This window comes from Pteropus medius, unplaced genomic scaffold (genome assembly GCF_902729225.1).
Source record: "Pteropus medius unplaced genomic scaffold, Ma_sr-lr_union100, whole genome shotgun sequence".
Taxonomy (NCBI): domain Eukaryota; kingdom Metazoa; phylum Chordata; class Mammalia; order Chiroptera; family Pteropodidae; genus Pteropus; species Pteropus medius.
Window position 1 is genome coordinate 15,142,299 of NW_024351730.1, and position 21,794 is coordinate 15,164,092.

At 31.0% G+C, this 21,794-nt stretch overlaps 1 protein-coding gene across 13 annotated transcripts in view; it reads left to right on the plus strand.

Moving 5' to 3' along the window:
* ADGRL3 (adhesion G protein-coupled receptor L3) overlaps positions 1–21,794 on the plus strand; it is a 726,915-nt gene that overhangs the window by 683,933 nt on the left and 21,188 nt on the right. For all 13 annotated transcript variants that reach the window (XM_039845304.1, XM_039845303.1, XM_039845307.1 and 10 more), the window contains 3 exons: positions 2,644–2,812; positions 10,331–10,456; positions 16,237–16,333. In XM_039845304.1, coding sequence (XP_039701238.1) covers positions 2,644–2,812; positions 10,331–10,456; positions 16,237–16,333 — 392 coding nt within the window. The remainder of the gene's footprint in view (positions 1–2,643; positions 2,813–10,330; positions 10,457–16,236; positions 16,334–21,794) is intronic.

The window sequence follows — 21,794 nt, forward strand, 5'->3', positions numbered from 1 at the left end:
TATGAATTTCTTTGTCATAAAATGCTAATGTTGGTGTTCTTGTCTTTATGTCTATGCATTCTTTAGCTATGAGGATAACAGACCCTTCATCAAGTAAGAATGACCTGAATGGCTGATAAATTTCATTTATCAGTGTGGTCCCATGAAACAGCTATCAGATCAGTACTGAAAAATCATTAGAGCTTCTGTCATTCACATTGAGGCAGAAGAGCAAACTGTGCAGGAAAATAATCAGGCACACAACTTCTATGCAGAATAAATATGCTGCAGGTGTACTGCCAAAGAAATTCTGCTTCACTTCTTTAATTGGATATCATCTGATTTCAGTGCCACAGTTAATAGCAGCTTCATGTGGTACAGACTTGTTTCGCTTTTAGTAGCTTTCTCCTTTCATTGTGATGTGTTCCTCTGTGCTGCATAGTCTTCATTTCTGTTGTTTGTTTGGACATCATTCATCTAAAATTATTTTGTAATTTAGTAGTTTATCTTAAAAATGATCTATGGTTATGAAACTGCCCAATTGCAATTGATATTAATGAACTTCTTTATTAAATTTCCGAAAAGAAAAATATACCTCCTTAAAAAATTAAATTTTACAAATGCAAAATTATATTTCAATTTGATATATATCACTTGATCAATGATCTAATTGTTTATGAATATATTTTTTAAATTTCTGAAGCAAAGCTACAAGTCTGTACTAATCAAATAAAAATAAACATAGATGTTAATATTTGAGCTTTTTTTCTTTGAACATTTTAAAGTTACATGTACTGCAACAATAAACGTAAAAATTGGCAACCTAATGGGTGACCTTGCTTTAGACTTTCAGTTTGTTCTTCTGGTGAAGAGTCCTTTGCTTTCATTTTTTTTTCCAATGCCATTTCACTTATTTCTTCATTTTCTTGCATATATATATATATATAGGCTCATTGATTTTTTTTTTAAGAAATTGGGCTCACTGATATTTTATATTATTAATTCTTGGGCCCATAATATGTTTTCTAGTGGGTAATAGCTGAGTTGAGTATTGTATCCTATCATTTTATTTCTAAGTCTAAATAGCAATTTATTTAATGGCAATTCTTTCCATTTTTCCCTTTTCCAATGTCTAAGAAGCTGAGGGCTTTACTTTGAAACTTCACATATTTCTGAATTTAAATTGTAGAAGAAACTATGGACATCTAAGATGTTTTCAAAATCATATAAGCAAGCATGCCACATACAATGGCAAGCCTCCTTTAGGTACTCTTCATTCAAAAATGTTGATGTTTTAAATGAAACATGTTAATTTTAGTGGATATTCAACTCTGAAATATAGTGTTACTATTTAAAGGAAATCATACATATTTGAGATTAATTTTAATAAGATTTTAATAATAATTGACTACTTTGAGACTATATCTTTCTTAAGATATAGTTCTCTTTGAAAACTTTTATAAAACCCAGCTTTAGATTATGGTGAACATATGTGATTTTTTCCCTCTATTTTGCAAAGTTTCAGTCCCTATAAATATTTCTTACTTAGTGTAAGTAGAGGATAATAGTCTGATGAAAAGAAATATTAATTTATCCTGTTCAAGAAAGGTGTGCTGTGAAAGGAAAGAGTGGGTTCATGAGTATATAGAGATCTAGACTGGTTTGGTCCTATTGTCTTCTCTACTTAGAGAGGAGTTGACAAGGATTCCATTTTCAATTATTGGATTCCAGTCTATTGGAAAGATTCATTCTATGTTGATATAAATACATAACATATAACCATAAATATATGGACTTTTGTCACCTGCTTATTACTATTAAGATTGGCAGCTTAGAGAAAAGTAGGGAAATGGAGACTGAGAATTTGTCTTCCATACTAGACTACTTCATTCATACCACTCCATCCCCATTTTCAGCTTCATTTTTTCCTTGAGTTTACAGATACTTCCAAGAGATGAAGATGCCTTGAGCCTTTAAGCTTCTGTTCAACAAAGCTGCCAAGTGCCTGATTTCCAAAATCTAATCTATTGTAACAAAGAAGACAGCAATCCAAAGGCTGAAAGAAATATCAGAGTGGAACTATTTTTTCTCATACACTATATCCCACACTTGTTCTATATAACTATAGAATCAGACAAATAGAACTTTTAAAATCCAAAAATGTATTCCATATACTGATTCCTTCTAATAAGAATTCTGTTTTTGTCAGTAAACACAAAAAATTTATAGAAGAGGAAATAAGGAAAAATGGGGTAAAGGTGTATCAGATGAAGCATTAGGAGAAAGTCCAATCAAACAAATTTTGTACCAGTGAAACCAGTGGAGACTAATATAGTTTATAGACATTTTTCTTTCTTGCCATTACCATAATTACATCTCCATGTCATTTGCATATGTGCAACAACTACATGAATAATTTAATAGTACAATTGTGCTTTTGCTTAACTGAATTTCTGTGTTCACAACATTTTCATGTATATCTCCTGAAGCTTGAAAATTTGTAGTCCCATTAAAATCCTAAAGTTCTTATGCCACCTGTCTTACATTTTCTGTCAATAAAACTTACTGTAACATTTTTTCAGTGTCAGTTTTGTTGATATGAATTGATTGTGTTAATTAAAGACTGATTATTTGAAACCCCTTAATTTTTTCTTCTCTCTGCAGGTCATGGGTTATAGGTGCAATAGCTCTTCTCTGCCTCTTAGGATTGACCTGGGCCTTTGGACTCATGTATATTAATGAAAGCACTGTCATCATGGCGTATCTCTTCACCATTTTCAATTCTCTACAGGGGATGTTTATATTCATTTTCCATTGTGTCCTACAAAAGAAGGTAAGCCAGAATTCTCTATTCGGGAATAAATGGCATACATCTAATGATAGCAAAGGAATCATAACAAAATTATTCTTGATATGTTGGTCTCTAAGAAATAATACTTCACTGATTTGACTTTTAAAATAGTAAAGACAAAATAGACACAAAATAAAAGCATAATAGTTGGTAAATGTGTTTAACAGAAAAAAATCAAAACATTTTTTGATTTGGACAGTGTACAAAAATTATATTCTTGAAGATTTCAACTTTTTTTAATATTTAATATTTAGTCTTTAATATTTTTATTGGCAGATGTGTAAAATTTGTGTATTAGGAAGTAGCTTTTCTAAAATGTTATGAAGGCATGGTATGTATGTGATACGTGTGCATGTATACACACACATATATATGGCATGGCATACGAAATATATATTTTTCAGTTTCCTTAAAAATTAGTTTGGATATTCTAGAAAATATAAATATCTAAACATTTTATGATAAAATAACATTTATATTTTTTTGAGTAAATGATGGAGTACTTAGTAATGGTCTCTGTACTTTTTTTCTTTTAAAGCATCTTTCATAAACTCTATAAAGTGGATCATTACAGTGCTATGTTTAATTTTTATACTAGTCTATTTTTGTGATTTTTTATATCTACAAAGACCTAAAATATTCATTTGCATTTTTATAATCTCAAGATTGATTCTCTCCTCTTATACTCCTTAACTCTACTGAAAATGTGGTACTTATAGTTTTGATCACCTAAACACCTGAGCCAAGACTGCCTGGGACTAAATCTTAGTTTCTCTACCTAAAAGTTTATGGGACTTTGGGCAAGTTAATTAACTTTTCATGCCCCAGTTTCCTCATGTGTAACATGGAGATAATAAAAATAATTACGAGATATTGAGAGGTGACTCTAAAAATAAAATGGCAAAATGTGAATTTTTTTTTCTAAGAAAGAAAAGAAAGAAAATAAAGAGTAGAGACATCTATCTCTACAAGTTTTGGTTAGAGAGACTGATGGGATGTAAAATAAAAGTGGGAAGGGATGTCCACTTGTCAAGATGAGATTAATTTCATTCTATTTCAATTTTATGTGTGGTAGGTATTAAAAATGTTAACATGATCATAAATACAGGCTATTAGTAATTTTTAATGATAGTAATGATGACTCTAGCCTATAAATTCAGGTTACAGAAAAGAAGTTATATTAAAATAGATGAATTTTCCCGAATATTTAGTGTACACACCCTTCAAATTACAGTTGCTTAAACCAATACATGTTTACTGTTTTACTCACGGCCAGTAGATAGGGGTGCCCCATGAAGGGACACAGGCTGATGAAGGTTCAACCAACCTCAATATATGATTTCCAGTTACCTTGGATGTTGACATTCAGCAGGCAGTCTTAGAAAGGGAGAGAAAAACTTCTATAAAAGGTCCAAAAGAGCTCACATCACTTCTGCTCACTTTCCATTAGATAGAACACAATCAATGGTACCACTTAAACAGGTAGGAAGACTGGAAAACAGTCTTTTTACCCCAAGAAGATGAGGAACTTGGTGTTTCAAACAGCTAGTAATATACCACACTTGATGATTATAGAGATTAGAAGACATCTGAATGATGAATAATAATAGAGACAGAAGGAAGGGAGTGTCTGAGGAAAAGAATGAGAATCAAAACAATACATTAAATTAAAAATAGGAGAAAATGTCCAGAAGTAGGCGGTGGTCAGTATAATAAAACGTTTCAAAGAAGTCAGAGAGACTAAGCACTTGGGAAAGATTTCTACCTTTGATAGAAGAAAGCCATAACCGATTGTCAAGAGATATATATGTAGAAAGATAGGAGTGAAATCAGGAGATTAAGGAAAAAAGCAGCATGCCCATATAAATAAGGGAATATCAGGATATCATAATCAATTATAACATCTTCAAATATAGTGATCTAGATTTACCTATTATCTTTATTTTATATATTAGCTAGAAATTTGGACTAATGTTAGTACAGAAATTTTGTACATAGCAGAAAATATTTTTTATACTTTATGTATTAATTATTTTAATTGTGAGTATTTTTTATTAGCCAAATACCTATTAGAGTTTTTGCAGTTATTATTTTTATTTTTCTGGTCTTACAAATACACATCACTGGTGTAATTAAGAAGTGCATTGATATCCAGGTAGAGATATTAACCCTCAATATCCAAAAATGAGTCCAGAGTTTTTAGTATATTTAACGTATTTAATAAAATTGAATCTTTTAATAATATATGTCATCAAGCTCAATTTTGTGATTCATTAGAACAGAGTTCAGCAAACTACAGTTCATAAGCCAAATTTATTCAGCTGGCTTTAATTTCTACAGCCAGTCAGCCAAGAATAATTTTTACAGTTTTAAATGGTTACATTTAAAATTTTAAATAAGTATATACACAAAATCCTTGGTTTTTCCTCTTGGCTCACAAAGCCTAAAATATTGACTATCTGGCCCTTCATGAAAAAATTTTCCAAGTACTTATTAGAAGCTTACTTTTATGACTTATTATAGCAAGTAATATAATATTATTTTCATCTATTCTGTGTTTTGAATTTTTCAATTTTGGTGCCATTTTTATTGGTGTTAAAAACATGCCCCAAATCAGAGAATACAGAAAACATGGAATTATCGTTTGCTTTTTTTCCTACAGAAAATCAGGTACTTCTCTGTGAAACTGCAGAGATAGGCTATGAGATATTTCTTTTATTTCTTTTATTTAAAAAAAAAAATAGAGATATAATTGAGATATAACTGTGCAAGTTCAAAGTGTATAGTACATTGATTTTGATGTGAAACTATTACCACCATAGTGTTAGCTAATACCTCCATCACCTCACATAATTATTATTTCTTTTGTGTGGTGAGAACATTTAAGATCTCTCTTAGCAACTTTCAAGTATATAACACAGTATTGTTAATTATATTTATCATTCTATACATTAGATCCCCAGAACTTTTTTGTCTTATAGCTAGAAGTTTGTATATTTTCACCAATAACTCCCCATTTCCCCTACCCTAAACCTCTGGTAACCACTATTCTCTTTTGTATCTGAGTTTGGCTCTTTTAGATTCCACATATAAATGATATCATGCAGTATTTGTCTTTCTCTGTCTGACTTATTTCACTTAGCATAATGCCCTCAAGGTCCATCCATGTTGTTGCAAATGGCAGGATTTTCATTTTTGTGACTGAAAAAAATATTGCATTGTATATATGCACCACATCTTCTTATCCATCCACTTATTTATGGGCATTTTGGTCATTTCCATATCTTATCTATTGTGAATAATGCTGCAAAAAAACATGGGAATGCGTACATCTCTTTGAGATCCTGATTTCATTTCTTTTGGACATACACCCAGAAGTGTGATTGCTAGATCATATGGTAGTCCTATTTTTTTAATTTTTAACCTCCATAGTGTTTTTCATAGTGTTTATGTCCCCACCAACAGTACACAAGAGCTCTCTTTTCTCCATATCTTCACCAACACTACTTATCTCTTGTCCTTGTGATGATGGCCATTCTAAAATGTGTGAGGTGATATCTCATTGTGGTTTTGATTTGTGGTTTTCCTAATTGTTGATGCTGAGCATCTTTCATGTTTGCCATTTGTATGTCTTAGGTAAAATGACTATTTGTTTCCAAAGTTCATTTTTTTAACTAGATTGTTTGTTTTTTGCTATTTAGCTATATGAGTTCTTTATATATTTTGGATATTAACCCCATATAAGATATATGATTTGCAAATATTTTCTTCTATTTTGTAGATTGTATTTTTATTTTGTTGATTGCTTCTTTTGCTGTATAGAACCTTTTTAGGTTGATGTAGTCCTATTTATTAATTTTTGTTTTTGTTCCTTGTGATTTCGATGTCATACCCCCCAAAAATCATTGCTTAAGACCAATGTCCAGGGACTTTTCTCCTATGTTTTTTTTATAGGAGTTTTATGGTTTCAGGTCTTATAATTAAGTCTTAATCCATTTTGAGTTAAATTTTGTGAGTTATGTTAAGATAGGGATCCAGTTTCATTCTTCAGCATGTGATTATCTAGTTTTCTCAACACCATTTATTGAAGAGATTGTCCTTTCCCCATTCAATATTCTTGGGTTCTTTGTCAAATATTAATTGACCGCGTGTGTGAGGTTTTATTTCTGGGTTCTCTATTCTGCTCTGTTGGTTTATGTGTCTATTTTTATGGCAATATCATACTGTATTAATGTATCTTTGTGATGTAGTTTGAAATCAGGAAGTGTGATACCTCTAGTTTTGTTCTTTTTCAAAATTTTTCGGTTATTTGGGATCATTTGTGGTTCTGTACAAATGTAGGATTTTTTTTTCTATGTCTACGAAAAACACCATTGGAATTTCAACAGAGATTACATTGAATCTATAGATTGCTTTGCGTAGTACGGATATTTTAACAACAAAAATCTTGTAGGAGAACCTTCTTAAGCCATCTGATTGAATTAGCAGTTGCTTATATGTTTTCATTGGAGAAATATGAAGCATTCTATTTTTGAGTTATTTTGGTTTATATGGTTACTAGTTGATTGATTCAACTGATTAATAAATATAAAACTTTAAGTTGTTAGTTTTTGTTTTTGTTTTTTTCTGAGTGTCGATTGCATGATTGTATCAATGGTATTTCCACTGGTAACATTAGAGATGTCACTTTTTCTTTTGATATGCACTCAATTATGTGATACAACTCAGAGGATTTCATAATTATCTTATTTTTGAAGTGTGTATGAAAATTATTCCATTGGTAAGGCATGTTCTTTTTTCCATCTTCCTATTATAAAACAATCTCACATTGAAATAAGATATTATATCTGATTGGAATAAGATGCAGTGTCATGTGAAATAGTGGATTAGAATATGCAAATGACTGAACAGTCAAATAACTTTTATTGTAATCTAAAAAAAAGAAATCTCATGAACATGGTCCAATAAGTAATATAGCTTAATGTAGAACTTGTTATCACCAGGTATCTTGATTTGCTGGTTGTTTTTATAATCAGTTCATAACATTTAACCTTTGTTGGAAAATGTAAATAGTCCATGGTATGGCTTATACAATATAGCTGCCTTTTAACTGGAAAGGAAGTTCTTCTCTTTCTCTCATTCTCCTTCTTCTCTTTTTTCTCTTCTCTCTGTGTCTCCTGAAATATGTTTAGATTTAAATCACTTTATTAAAAGACACTTTCTCTTTTAAAAAGAAAAATATCCCCTAATGAGGATATTAGGAAAAACAAGTAGGATGTAAGTTATGATCAAAGCTTAGATTTTTGGCATGCTTCATTTACTCAGTGCAAATTACAAAACTGTAATTGATAGTGCCTACCTTTGGGTAGAGATTATTATAAGCTTTCTTGAATCTAATTAAAACATTTGTCCTTATTTTCTCCAGATATAGAGAAAGAAATAACCTAATAGATTACTTTAATAATAATGTTAATAATATATAATGCCTTGTTTGGTCATATGTTAATGTTAGAAATGTGAAATGCGACATCTTAAAAAGAGCTTTCTGATCATAGAGCACCCATGAGATTTGGATTTGTCCACATAAAAAACATTGCTTAACCTTTTCAGTCTTTTAGTTTATGTTTATTACTTAACCTTTTCAGTGTTCTTATCTGTACAATATAGGTAATAATTATATCCCGGAGTCATTTTAAGAGAGAGGCCTAACATAATTTCTAGCAATTAATGATTAAACATTAGAAGCTTTTTTATTCCACACTCCCAAACTCACACATATTGTGGAAACTCATGCAAGTGGGTACAGACTTACTTCTTTTAAAAAATAAACAAAATATGAATTGGCTTATAAACACTGAATAAAGTAATTATTTCTAATTATTGATAAATATACCATAAATGAGATTGGTTATAAAACAGATCAATATAATATAATTTTAAATATATTGAAAAGAATATATAATTTGGCATTTCAGATCAAAGAAAGTCCTCAAAGGTTAGCACATCATGCCTCTCTATTTTCCTCACTGTCCTGACTACCTAGAATGACTTTTTCTCTCTTGTCTTTCCTTTTTTTCAACTTTATTCTTTAAACTGACTAATTCCAACCTATTTTTTGAAGCTTCTTTCAGAAGTCTTCTTCTCTGAGAAGCTTCCTTGGCCCTCTACCTACTTGCAGCAAGCACTCCGTTTTCATGCTTTGATTCTCCTGACTATATCGTTGTTTCTATCACATAATAATCTTTCAATATATGTGAGTTCTTCAAACAAATCTGAATATATTCTATCTCTGATTCTGCTATATCTTTAGTAGAATGAACTTTTATAACATTAAGATGGGTTTGTCTTGAATATTAATTTTAATGTATCATTCACACTTTTTTTGCTTTTGATTCTTAATAACATTCCTCAGAAAAAGTATATATTTATAGCTTTGTTTTAAATAAAATTACATTGGAATATTACATTTTCAGAAATAGTGGCAAGTAGGAGCTCATGTGAAATAAGTGTATAAAAAGCTAAAAATAAGATATATTCAGTGTTATTTCATAACGAATATAAATTTGTGAACGTATAACCAGTAAGATGTCCCAGAATGTGTTTTTAGTTAACGAACACATAGTTAGGGATTATTTTTGTTGATGTTGACGTTGGTAGTGGAGGTATGATTTAGGGCAGTTACTGTTTTTATTTTCTTTTTATATATCTTGTTTGATTAAATAGGTGGGAATAAAAATTTTAAATATGATAAAAGTTTTCCCCTAAGTTGTTGATATAGTTTCCTGTTTGAAAACACAACTAAAAAATGTTTATGTCTTTTTCCCCTGTGATTTTGTACTATAACAAGGATTAAGAATTTAATCAGTGATGCTATAAAAGCAATCACATTTCTCTATGATTATTGAATAGAACTATTTTGAGGAAATAAATTTTGAATTTTATATTCTGAAGTTGCAAATTTGATCTTTTATAAGAGAAATAAACTTCAAAAAAGTAAATTCAAAAGAAATGCTTAGCCCAACCTATTTCTTTTTTTGATCTAAATATTTTCTTTCCCTCCCTTGTTCCTCTCTTTCTTCATTCTCTGTTCTCTCTGTAACTTCCTCACTAGGCTTCTACCTAAAGACAATTGTACCAATAGGCTACTTAATATCAAATTTATGAAACTAAAAATAGTGTCTGGAAGAGTCATTTTTTTTCTTTGAACTAAGAGCTTCGATTAGGTGTGTGTGTGTGAGTGCAGAGTGTGTGTGTGTGTGTGTGTGTGTGTGTGAGTATGTGTGCACGCCTTAAAAGCCTCCAGTCATACAAAATTTCAAGCTTGATGGTATGAATGCTATTATTTTACATTGTAAAAATATGCCGAACAGGCTTTTTTAGATCCATAGGGCAAGGAAGTAATTATATGAATTATCTAAAAATAAAACTCATATGTTTTATACCATAGTTCCCAGCTAAAATGAATTACTTGCTAACAGAACTTAATATTTAATTGGCTAGGTACGCAAAGAGTACGGGAAATGCCTGAGAACACATTGTTGTAGTGGCAAAAGTACAGAGAGTTCCATTGGCTCAGGGAAAACATCTGGTTCTCGAACTCCTGGACGCTACTCCACAGGCTCACAGGTAAACAATATTTGCTAATTAAAATGAAATATATTTTACCTATATTTTGGTATGGCTTTCTTTACTTTCTTAATCAGCTCTCTTTTCTATCCTGTTTAACATTTCAGATTTGTTGTTTTTGCTTTAGTGTGTCTCAAATGGGAATGATTAGGAAAGAAATTTAAGAAACCAAATTGCAATAAAATTATGAAATGTAGGGTCTAAGCTTGTGAAATGATTTCAGATTGGTTCAGGTGAATGAGTATAGAGGTAAGGAAAGGAATTTGGCACTTCACTCAAAATTCTAAGAAAGTAATATTTAATATATGTGATTCTCGAGTTAATTGCTTCTTTTAACCAGTGTAATAATTCTCTATCACATACTGAAAATATTTACTTATTAAATAGTTTGTTTAGTAAAAGCAGTTATAATTCATACCATATCATCTGCTGATTAGTTGAAGAACAAGTCAGGGCAGTGTAGGATACCATAACAGCATTATTTTTTTAAACTAGTATAAGTGCTCCCTCCCACCAGACCAGCACTAGATAGAGTAGCTGCATGGTTCCTTACCAGCAAAATTATAAACTTTGAGGCACCTGTCAGTCATTTTTCCCAGGCAACAGTATCAGTCCAAAGATTATTACATAGAAATGTCACCAACTTCAGGATGTTAAAATGATCCAGTCAAATAAAAGACATAGGATTATGTGAGTCATGAATGAGTTTGGGTTCAGACTAGCAAACTAATAATTTTAAGATTGCATGATTCAGTGGGAAAACAACTATGTTTTGATTGTTATCAATTGAACTTTTCTGAAGATTTGCATTTAAACTAATAAAGTTATAAATCGAGAACTTAGTTTTTTCTTAACTCTTTTAGCTCAATCTATAAATCTATTTTGGTGAATTTGATAATTTTATATAATGTAAGAAAGATCACTGTATTTGTTCTTTGATTAATGCTTAATTGGCTTATAAACTTAACATTAAATTCCCCTGAACGATTCCATTCATATGCTTAGAAAATTAAATATTCTCATAACTCTTAAATATCATTTACAAATTTAATATATATGATTCTCTCAAACACAGCCACTGTCAGATTGGAGAGTTGTATTCACCTAACTAGCACTTGAACAACTCTTATAAATCAAAGATAATGAATAATGTATAAACAAACACTTTTCTCAAACTAATGGATTCTCTTTTATCTTACAGATAAAACCACATATCTAATATAAATCTAATATTTACAACTAAAAATTTTAAAATCAACATATTAACTGTCAAACCTATTAGACTATCTTATTGCTTAAGTTAATAACAAATGATTATGATCATAAAACTTACTCCTATGTATAATAAACAATTATTAATAATTTGAATTTGATTTATTTTATTAATTCTATGCTTTCCTGAGGTTGAAAATTTGCAAATTAGGGGAATGGATGTATGAACTGGGTGGGTTGAGATTTCTGAGTTTAGGACTACTAAATTTGTCAATTAGAAATCTGAAGTCTTACATCATAGTAGGAGCACACATGAATGATGCTTCCACCATGAGCCCCTTATAATCTATGCTTTTAGTTTCAATCTCATAATCCTCACCTCCCTTTTTTGTAATTATTTTTCCCACAGCTTTTAAATTAAAATTGTTGAAATTCTATATACCATCCAGCTTAATTAGTTCCTTCATGCTTTTCACATAACAGAGCTCACAGCCATTATCCTATAGTCATTTTATTGAAATTCGCCCCTAACGAAACAGTAATATTTGAGAGTTTCATTTATTATGTTATAACAGAGGTTTACAGTGTTTAGTGATACTTCTAAACAACAATGCAGCTTAATAGAATAATCATGAACAATATACTTAAGACAAATCAGGAGTGCTTAATAAATTGGAGCAACTCCCATTTATTAGGTTCATTATTTCAGATATATATTTTAAGTTGTATCATTTTTTCTTCACTTTTACAATTTTAACATCACAATTCCAGTTTTGGGGGGAAAACAAATTATCTTCTTATTTTTAATGTAATACTATTTCTGATTAACTGTTGCAATCCAATTAAAAAAAATAATAGTTACTTAAATCCAGTATATTTAGGTAGAAATAATAAATGTGCTTCATATTAACTGTGACCTTTCATAAGCAAAGTATAAAATACTGATATTAAGAAAAAATTTTGAGAGTATAGATGCCTTTTTCACATCAGAGAATTTCTAAAATAATAATTCTCATATTTTTTTACTTTTTATCGAGGAATATTTTCTTCCATATAATGCCAAGCAGTTTTCCAAGTTCTGGAGATATAATGGTTAAATAAAAAATAATTTCCCTTAAATCTGAATCTGCAGTTCTAGTTATGGAATATAGAAAATTTAGTAACAAACCAATGATCCAACAAAAAATATCAGATTATGAAAGCCAGTAACGAACCAAGTATGGCTATGTGATACAGAAAGTCCAGGCGGCTTCTTAGATTAAGTGCTGGAGAAAGACTATTTTAGAAGATGATATTTATGCCAAGAATCTGAATGACAGGAAGGAAGTTCAGGGGAAGAAAATTCCAAGTGACAATACATCTAATGCAAAGTCCTCAGGTAAGAGAGAACCTGCAAATTCCAGAATAAAAGGATATTGGCTAAAGTAGATGAGAGAGTAAATAGGATATGAAGTCAAAGGAGAAGGCTAAAGACAGATCCGTAGGTGTTAGTAAGAGTATGTGAGTTTAGACCTTATTTTGATTACTTTAGAAAGCCAACCTGATGATTTCAAATAGAAAGTGACAAGATAGCATTCACATCTAATAAAAATCATATGGCTACTTCATGGACAATGTGCAGTGTTCCCCTTCTTACAACCTCTCCCTAATTAATCCCTGTACATCTCCACCAGAATAAACCTCCAAACTTTTGTTCTTCAGTTCCTTGACTTATTCTAGTATTTTCACCTCCTAAAAACATGTTGTTTAGTATGCTTTTAAAAATCTTTCTTTAAAATGGGATCTTACTGTATGTAATCTTCTGTGACTTTTTTCACCCCCATATTCTAAGATTCATCCTGGTTTGTTCTATGAAGTTTTAAGTGTTAGTGCTATGCTACATACTATATATTTTTCTTCTGCCTGCAATACTTTTCCCTTTCCTCTTCTTCCTATTCAACTATTATTTGATATAGTAGAGTGAGTTGTTAACCTCCTAGATCAGAAGCCAAATGACTGAATTCAAATTCTGGTTAAGCCACTTAGTAGGTCTGTGACATTGATCATGTTAATTAATCTCTGAACCTCAGTTTTCTAATGAATAAAAGAGTACCTACCTCAAGGAGTTCTTGTGAGGTTTCAGTGACTGAATACACGAAAAATACATGATATAGAACCTAGAACACAGAAAGAATCAATACATATATACAATATATTATATATACATAAGTATAATATTTACCATGTACCAGACATTATTTCAGGTGTGTGATACATCAGTGAGAAAAAAAGACAGGCATTCTGTTTTTGCTGACCTTCAAATATAATACACATATTAGACATTCAATATTGAACATTAAGTACAAAAAATAAATACATTATTATAATATGCAGTATTATAGGAAATGGTAATATCTATGGGAGGTAATAGTAGAGTTAGGGGCAAGGAATACAATTCTAAATATAGCGGTCATGTTAGGTCTCTTTAAGGAGAAAATGTACGAGTAAAACCTTAAAATTGATGAAGTGGTTACTCATACCTATATCTGAGGAAGGAGTACTCCAGTCAGAGGAAACAAGTACACTAAGCTCTAAGGCAGAGGCATGCTTGCTGTATTAAGGAACAGCAAGGGAACAGGTGTGGCTAGCCCAGGTAGAAGACACTAATAGAAGATGCGATAATGAGAGCAGGTCATATAAAGGTCACCTAACAAGATGACAATTCCATCAACTCTCATTTAAGATGTCACTTCAGTGCAGTGTTCTCAGTTTCTAGACAAAGACATCCCCTTATGTGCAGTTTCTAAACTATTTTTTAGATATGCAGTATAACAAACATTCACAAAAGTGCATAAAATTTAAGTGCATGACACAGTGAGTTATCATCTCTCCTCAGGTCAAATAAGAATATTGTGAGTACCTCAGACACCCTTTGAACTTTTTTTAGGTATTCGCCTCCAATCTTAACCACTATCTGAACTTTTAACACTACATTTTGTTTTGCACATGTTTGACACTTATTCGCGTGAAAGCATCTAGAACATATTGGGGTTTTTGTTGTTGTTTTCTTTCTTTCTTTGAACATCTGTGTTGCTGCAGGGGACTATTTTGCTTTTTTATTCATTGCTGTTTATTATTCTATAATTTATTCATCCATTCTACCATTGATAGTCATTTGAGTTGTTTGCAGTTTTAAGTTATAATAACTAATGCTTCTATGGAGATTTGTGTGCACATTATTATACTTTTGCATTTATTTTTGTGATTTGATTGATTTCTCACTTACTAGTATAGCAGCTCCAGGAAGCAAAGACATCCTGTGTTTGCCTTTCTCCTTTGTATTTCCCCAGTTAGTATTTGGCATATAGTATAGAAAATTAATATTTTAATTAATGAATTAATAAAAACACATGTGAGAGATTTGTTACCAGCATTTCAATCTGAAGCTTTGAAGTATTTTTTTCAATACAGACATTCTTAAGTTCTCAGGACCTATAATCCTGTACCAGTTTTCTTATTCTGCTTTTATTTATTAGTTTTACTGTGTCTGTGTGTTTGCTGACCTATATAACCTATATTGTTATATAGACAATATTTCTGAAGGATAAACATGTCCCAAGAGTCCTAAAACCAATTTTAAGTTTAGGCACTTCTATTATTCATAAAGTTCAAATATATTTGGAATGTAACCTATTTGTGAGCTTCGTTTCACCATTAGTACTAGTAATAGTTCTTATGACTATTTCATCCTGGGAAAAGCTCTGGAAATATTTTGTTTATTCCTCACAGGATTGTCAATACTCTTTTGATCCTGAACTTAATATAATAGCAAAACAGCATAAACTCAAAAAACCAATCTCTTCACAAATGGAAAAATATTACATTGCTTTCTTGAATTATCCCACACTTAGAATATTGAGAGTATATATTATATAAGAATGTCTAGTTATTTATAAAACTTCCTATTTTGAAACGATAAATAAGGGTGAATCAACTTCCTTTATCTCCTTCAAAAGAAAGAAAAATCAAGATTATATGTAATCTATAAAATTACATTGGTCTCCTTACAAATGTTAATAAAATTCAGTAGCATTTTAATAATATTCTATGTTCTTTTCTTACCAAAAGCTTTCTTGCAAGATTCTGAATCTTGAACTAAATATTTTGTTAATAAAACTGATAATTTAATGCATGCAAAATATCTCTTTCCCATTAAAGTTACAACGAAAGTAATTTGTTTTACCTTGAAAACTAAAATTATTACATTCCAACTGTCTAGCATGCACTTCTATATACCTTCAACAAGTTTGAATTGGGATAGTATGTTACATCTACTCTTTTTTATAATTATTATTGTTTTGGGTATAGGCATTTACATTAAATATATAAGGATATGCTTAATGAGAACTAATTATCATTAATTTTGTTTCTGATGTTCTCATGCTACTGTATTGCATGCATGTGGAAACTGTATATTTGCCAGATGCCAGAAACAAAGTTCTCATATAATTAAGAAAGAAAAATAATGATTATTTTGTGAAAATTTACTGCTTGGTGAATTAGTTTCCTTTTCTTTATTCCCCCTCTAGAGCCGAATTCGTAGAATGTGGAATGACACAGTCCGAAAGCAGTCAGAATCCTCCTTCATTACTGGAGATATAAACAGTTCAGCGTCACTCAACAGAGGTAATTAGAAATGATTTTTTATATTCATTACTTTTGTGATTACGTTAAGACGTTCTCAAATGCATTGCTTTATTTGTGACTTCTAAAACTTATTCCATATGATAGAAATATTTCAAGGATATAAAACCTGGTTGAGTGTAGCAGTATGTTCCATTATTCATAAGCCCTTTTTTAATCTTGAATTTTCAGGAAATCTTTTCTAAAGGAAGTTAGTAAATGAGACCTTTCTTTTTCTAGTCATCTGCCACTGCTATAAACTGGTGAGATGTCAGGCCTCATTGGAAGCAATGAAAATGAGCAATTGTGTGGCTATATAGTCTGCTAAGCATCATAGAGTTGCACATTGTCCTAGGCATAGAGCGATTTCATGGTTTTTGTGGAAGTAAATATATACTTTCTAATACACACTGAAGGCAACTTGTGTATTTGGGGGGAAAATCACATCTAATCTTGATATCTAAAAGACATTTATCCAGATAATACTAGATATTTAAAGAGCTAGGAGAAAAAATGCTACACACACACACACACACACACACACGCAAGACGACACATCAATACACACACACACACAATGATTTTTGAGTGTGTATGTGCTTCGGGTTAAAATATTGCTAGGTCATGATTTAGATTTTTTTAATGAAGTTCCCCTAATTTACTGTTTTGTTTGTGATTGATTTTTTTAAAAAAATTTCTCTCTCTCTCACCCCGCTCCCCTCCCTGCCATAGCATATGTGTGGGTGTGTATGTGATTAGAATTAATTACAGTAAAAATGAGTATATGCAACATCTGTGGAGAGTTAGAGTACACTACAGTCAGTGCTGGAAAATGTTTAGAGTACAGTATAGTGTTATCTGAGAAGGTGGATTTTGTATTAGTTTATTTCAATCAGGCTGTCCTAAGAGACGATTTTGATACATACAATCAGAAGTCATTTTTATGATCAACATTGTTATTTTTTTCTTACACACAAACTAAGATTATTAGCTTGTTCTAAACATGTTTCTGTCAGCTCTTTTTACATTAAATGATATTTAGAAACAACTTAACAATTATGGCTAAGATTAGGAAAGAGTCAGATACTGGTGGTCTTAATTACTTTTATTCAAATTGCATCTTGTTTATATAAAGGAAGTTAGGACATGTAGTCTACAACTTGAATTTCACGTAGGGATCCATGTTATATATGATCTTAATTGACTTTCATATGTAATTTGGGGCAGTAATATAGTAACAATCACCTAGTGATGATATTAAATTTTCTATATCACTTTTGCTTATGTAAGAACAGTGAGTGCAAATATTCCTCCAAATATGAAGAAAATACATTACAATAAAACAATTACTTTCTTGTATTTTATTTCATTATTAGTCTTTTTATTTGCTACAGTTTATTGATTTACATAACATCTCTCAAGTATTCTCTCTTTAAATTTTGTTTTAATGGTTTATTTGTAAAAATTTATTTAAATATGAATTCTCTAACTTTTTGACATACTTTCCAAGTTATTGAGAACAAATTACTTAGAAAAGCCTCTAAAGCTTAGGAACTAATTTACTTCCATAGTGACAGATTTTCTTTATTCTTTAAAATAATCCCATACATAGAAAATTACAGTATATTCCTAGAAAGAGAATTATCCTTATTAACAGAAGTTATTGTTAGAAGCATCTTGCATCTAATGATCACAGAAACCATAGAATAATTGTTTAAACAAAAGATGAGATAATATGATTTTAACGATGCACTGTTTATTTGCCTACTGTGAAGATGGATAAAAGCATAAAATTATTATTTTGTCTAGCATTATGATCCAAATTTATGTAAGGGTAGTAAAGTACATAACTTTAGTAAAAACAAAAAACTTGATTTTAAGGTTGATCACATTATGTAATATTGCTGAGCCCTTTGTAGTTTCTTCTCAAAAATTTCATTAACTTGGAATATGGAATATGTAGATGACTGTGTCGATCTGAATTATATTTAAAGAAAAAAATTTATATTGGCTGATCATATGTTTAAGTTTATTTTTTAAATCTTTAATTTTAAAAGATATTTCTTGAAGTTATTGAAGAAAGTATAAAATGTCTTGTGACATTCAGTAAGTTACTTTAATGATGACTTTGGGAGTAAGTTAAATTGAATTTACAATTTGAAGTGTGTCCAGGCAGTGATCTTTTCCTTCAGGATATATATGCTTCCTTTCACTCGTTGACTCTAATAGTGGTAGACATCATAGTGATCTTCTTGATTCCCTATATTAATTTTCTAGTCCCTCAAGTCAGAAACTCCTCATTTTATTCTCATCTCATTATTGTTTATCTTCGATGAGTGAAATACTTTTATTTCTTCATATTATATCTCTGAACATGGTCTTTAACCTCCTTCTTTACTCTTGTCTTATTTCCCAGGGTCCTATCTTCCCTTCATTCAGGCGTGTGTATCATATTTAGGTAGGTGGCATCCAAGATTCATCTTTCCAGATAAACACTTCAGTCACCTCAGCTATGTGATTATTCACCTCTGTTTATTTAAAAGATTATAGTCTCTGTTATTAAAATAAAAATTTTAGGCATTGAATCTTTACATCTTCATATATTCTCACTTCCCATTCATTGTTAGATTCTTATAGCTAGCCACATTTTTTAACTCGAACTCTATTTTCCTTGCTTCCTAACTTAGATCTAGTAAATATCTTATATTTGTCTTTAGAATAGTCCGACCCTTGAACACTACAAGAAATTGTCAAAAAAATAATTATTTTTTCACTTTAAGTTTACTTTCCTATTCATATCACTGAATAATTATTTTAAAATTCTGTATGTCTTATAATCTATTCTCTCAAATAGGAATCCATCATTATTACCTTTGGGATCTATTAAGTGTAGAACTTCTCAATGGTTTTTATTTTTTCAAGCAATCTCTAATAATCTGTTCTTGAACCTACTTGTTACATCCTATGTATCAGATTAGCTGTCTAGATTTCCCAATATATTAAACTTGATTACTGTTGAGATTTTACTCCTTGAAATCTTGTGAGACCTTGGAATATTTATCGATTATTTATAATTCATCTAATCATTTTTATATATTCTCTTTGGGATTTTGTTATTTAGTCACTTCATCTCTTTAAAATATTTCATTACATTTGTCTTTTGAATATGTATATTTATGATGATGGTTTCCAGATGTTCTCTATACCTTTCAAAATATTTTTTCCACCACTGACATGTTTGCTACAATGCTACACACTAACATAAATCCAGAATTCCTTGAGGCCAATATCCCAAGTCTGTTATCAAGTTATTTCACACATGCAACATGCCACGTAAAACACAGGTAAAAAGGAGCTTTTAGAGAACCCTGAGGTAATAGTTGATTACCGAGATTTTCAAGGAAGGTTAACCCAAATGCAAACTCAAGTTTTCACATACCCCACAGAAAGAGTTTATTCATTTGTTCATTTAAATATTTATTATTTCCACATATTTTGAAATCAGTCCTCAATCCCTGAGCTCCTCTCAAGTCTATTGGAAATCAAATCCAAATTTCTAGTATCCCCAACTTCCTGGTAGTGATAGAAACAATTTGTAGGTAATCTTTCCCACCTGTATTCCCTATCCACAGTCTCTGCTAGCAAAATCTCTTCTTAAGCAATTTAGATTAATAATGTCTCAAAAACTTGATTTTGATCCCAAAATGAACATTTGCTGAGAAATTTATCTGGTAATTCAATTAATTATTAAATATTTGCACTTTTTGTAGATCTATAAAAAAACGGGATGATTTCTAAAATTGGATTGTATTAAGCTTTATTTCATTATGAGTAACATAATTGCATTGCCCTTGTCTTTTTATTTAATTGATTGAATTGACCTCAGGAATTTCAATTTAAAATCTAGTTTTGCTAGGTTGTTGCTACCAATATGGTATGGTTATGTGAATTACAGAAAGGTGCCTCCACAACTGTGGAGTTATTGCAAAAATGTGCCCCATCTGAGTGGCAGAATTAGCAAAAGGGCATTTCTTCTTTTGGAACAGTGGCTCGGCTAGCATCATGGGTTTCTGTTTACCCCCACCTCCCATTCATCATCTCATAAACCTCCCACACAATGCAATTCAGATTTTTATACATGGTGATCTGACTGTTAGGTAGCTAGTTGGACATGAGCAACAGGGGGAACAAAGGAATAGGAATAGAGACTGCCCAAAGAACATACTATTGGTAATTAGAGAATCCCTCCTTCATTCCCAGAGGAAAAGGAAAGGGGGGCCATAATCTTAGCTGACCTAATCTGGCTACAGATGCCTGCACAGAAAATACTACCCTAATTTGCCCACAATTTAAGCTTCATTATAATACTATGTTTATGCCTGGAAGTTCATGAATCTAATTACAACAGACTGAACTCTGAGTAATCACATGCGTAGTAAGCAAAGTGTTATTATATAGCAACCAACTGTCAGTTAAGGTGACCTCACATATAGATCATCTAGGACCTCCTGTCACGATTCAAATATTAACAGACCTTTCTACTTCTGCATTGTTACAGCTTCTCCTTGCTGAAAACCTGCTCCTCCCTTGGGGTGTACTCTGCTCTGTCTTATCTCTTCACCTCCCAAATTTCAGAGCACTGCAGCCTTGCTTAGCATGGCCTATCTTCTTGTAAAATGTACTTTCGATAAATCTTACTTTTTCTAAATCTTGCTGACCTCTAATTTTTTTGCTGCATTGGCAAGGAAGAACCGAGGGACAACACACAATACCTCTGTCCCCCATGCTGCTGGGGCAGTGCCAGATGTCAAATCACCCCAGAAGTAACATGACCACTAATGCTATATTTATTTAAGCCAAATTTAAATGTTATGTGGCAGAAGACTGATCTGCAGACATGTGGCACTTATTAATGTTGGTGGATTCTCCCTCTGGGGTTCAGAGTTATATTAATCTATACATACATTCTCAATAAAAGTATGTAATCAGTAAAATTATGATATCCCATAGCAATTTTTTAGTAAATGTTAAGGGTAAATTTTGGCTCTCAATAGCACTACTAAAAGCTGACCTCAACTGTTAGGAGCATTGTTAATACACATTGTTAATACTCAGTGTCTATACAATAGATATATAAACAAAACCCAATCAAGGAGACCTTGAGAGGGTTAAGCGAATTAATATATGTTTTGTGCTTGCAATAGTGCCTAGAACATAGTAAGTACTATGATTATGATTATGATTATGATTATGATTATTTAATTCAGAAATTCACTTATATTTTATACAAATGAAAACTACTTCTTGCCAGTGCTCTCATGTAATCAAATATTAAAATTATCATTCAGTGCTAAAGGTTTCCTTTCTTTTTTTTTTATTTTATAGTAATAAGGTGGTAGGAATGAGGTGTTACCTAAATGCCGAATAATAATAATAATTTACCTAAGATGGTGCTACCCTTGAG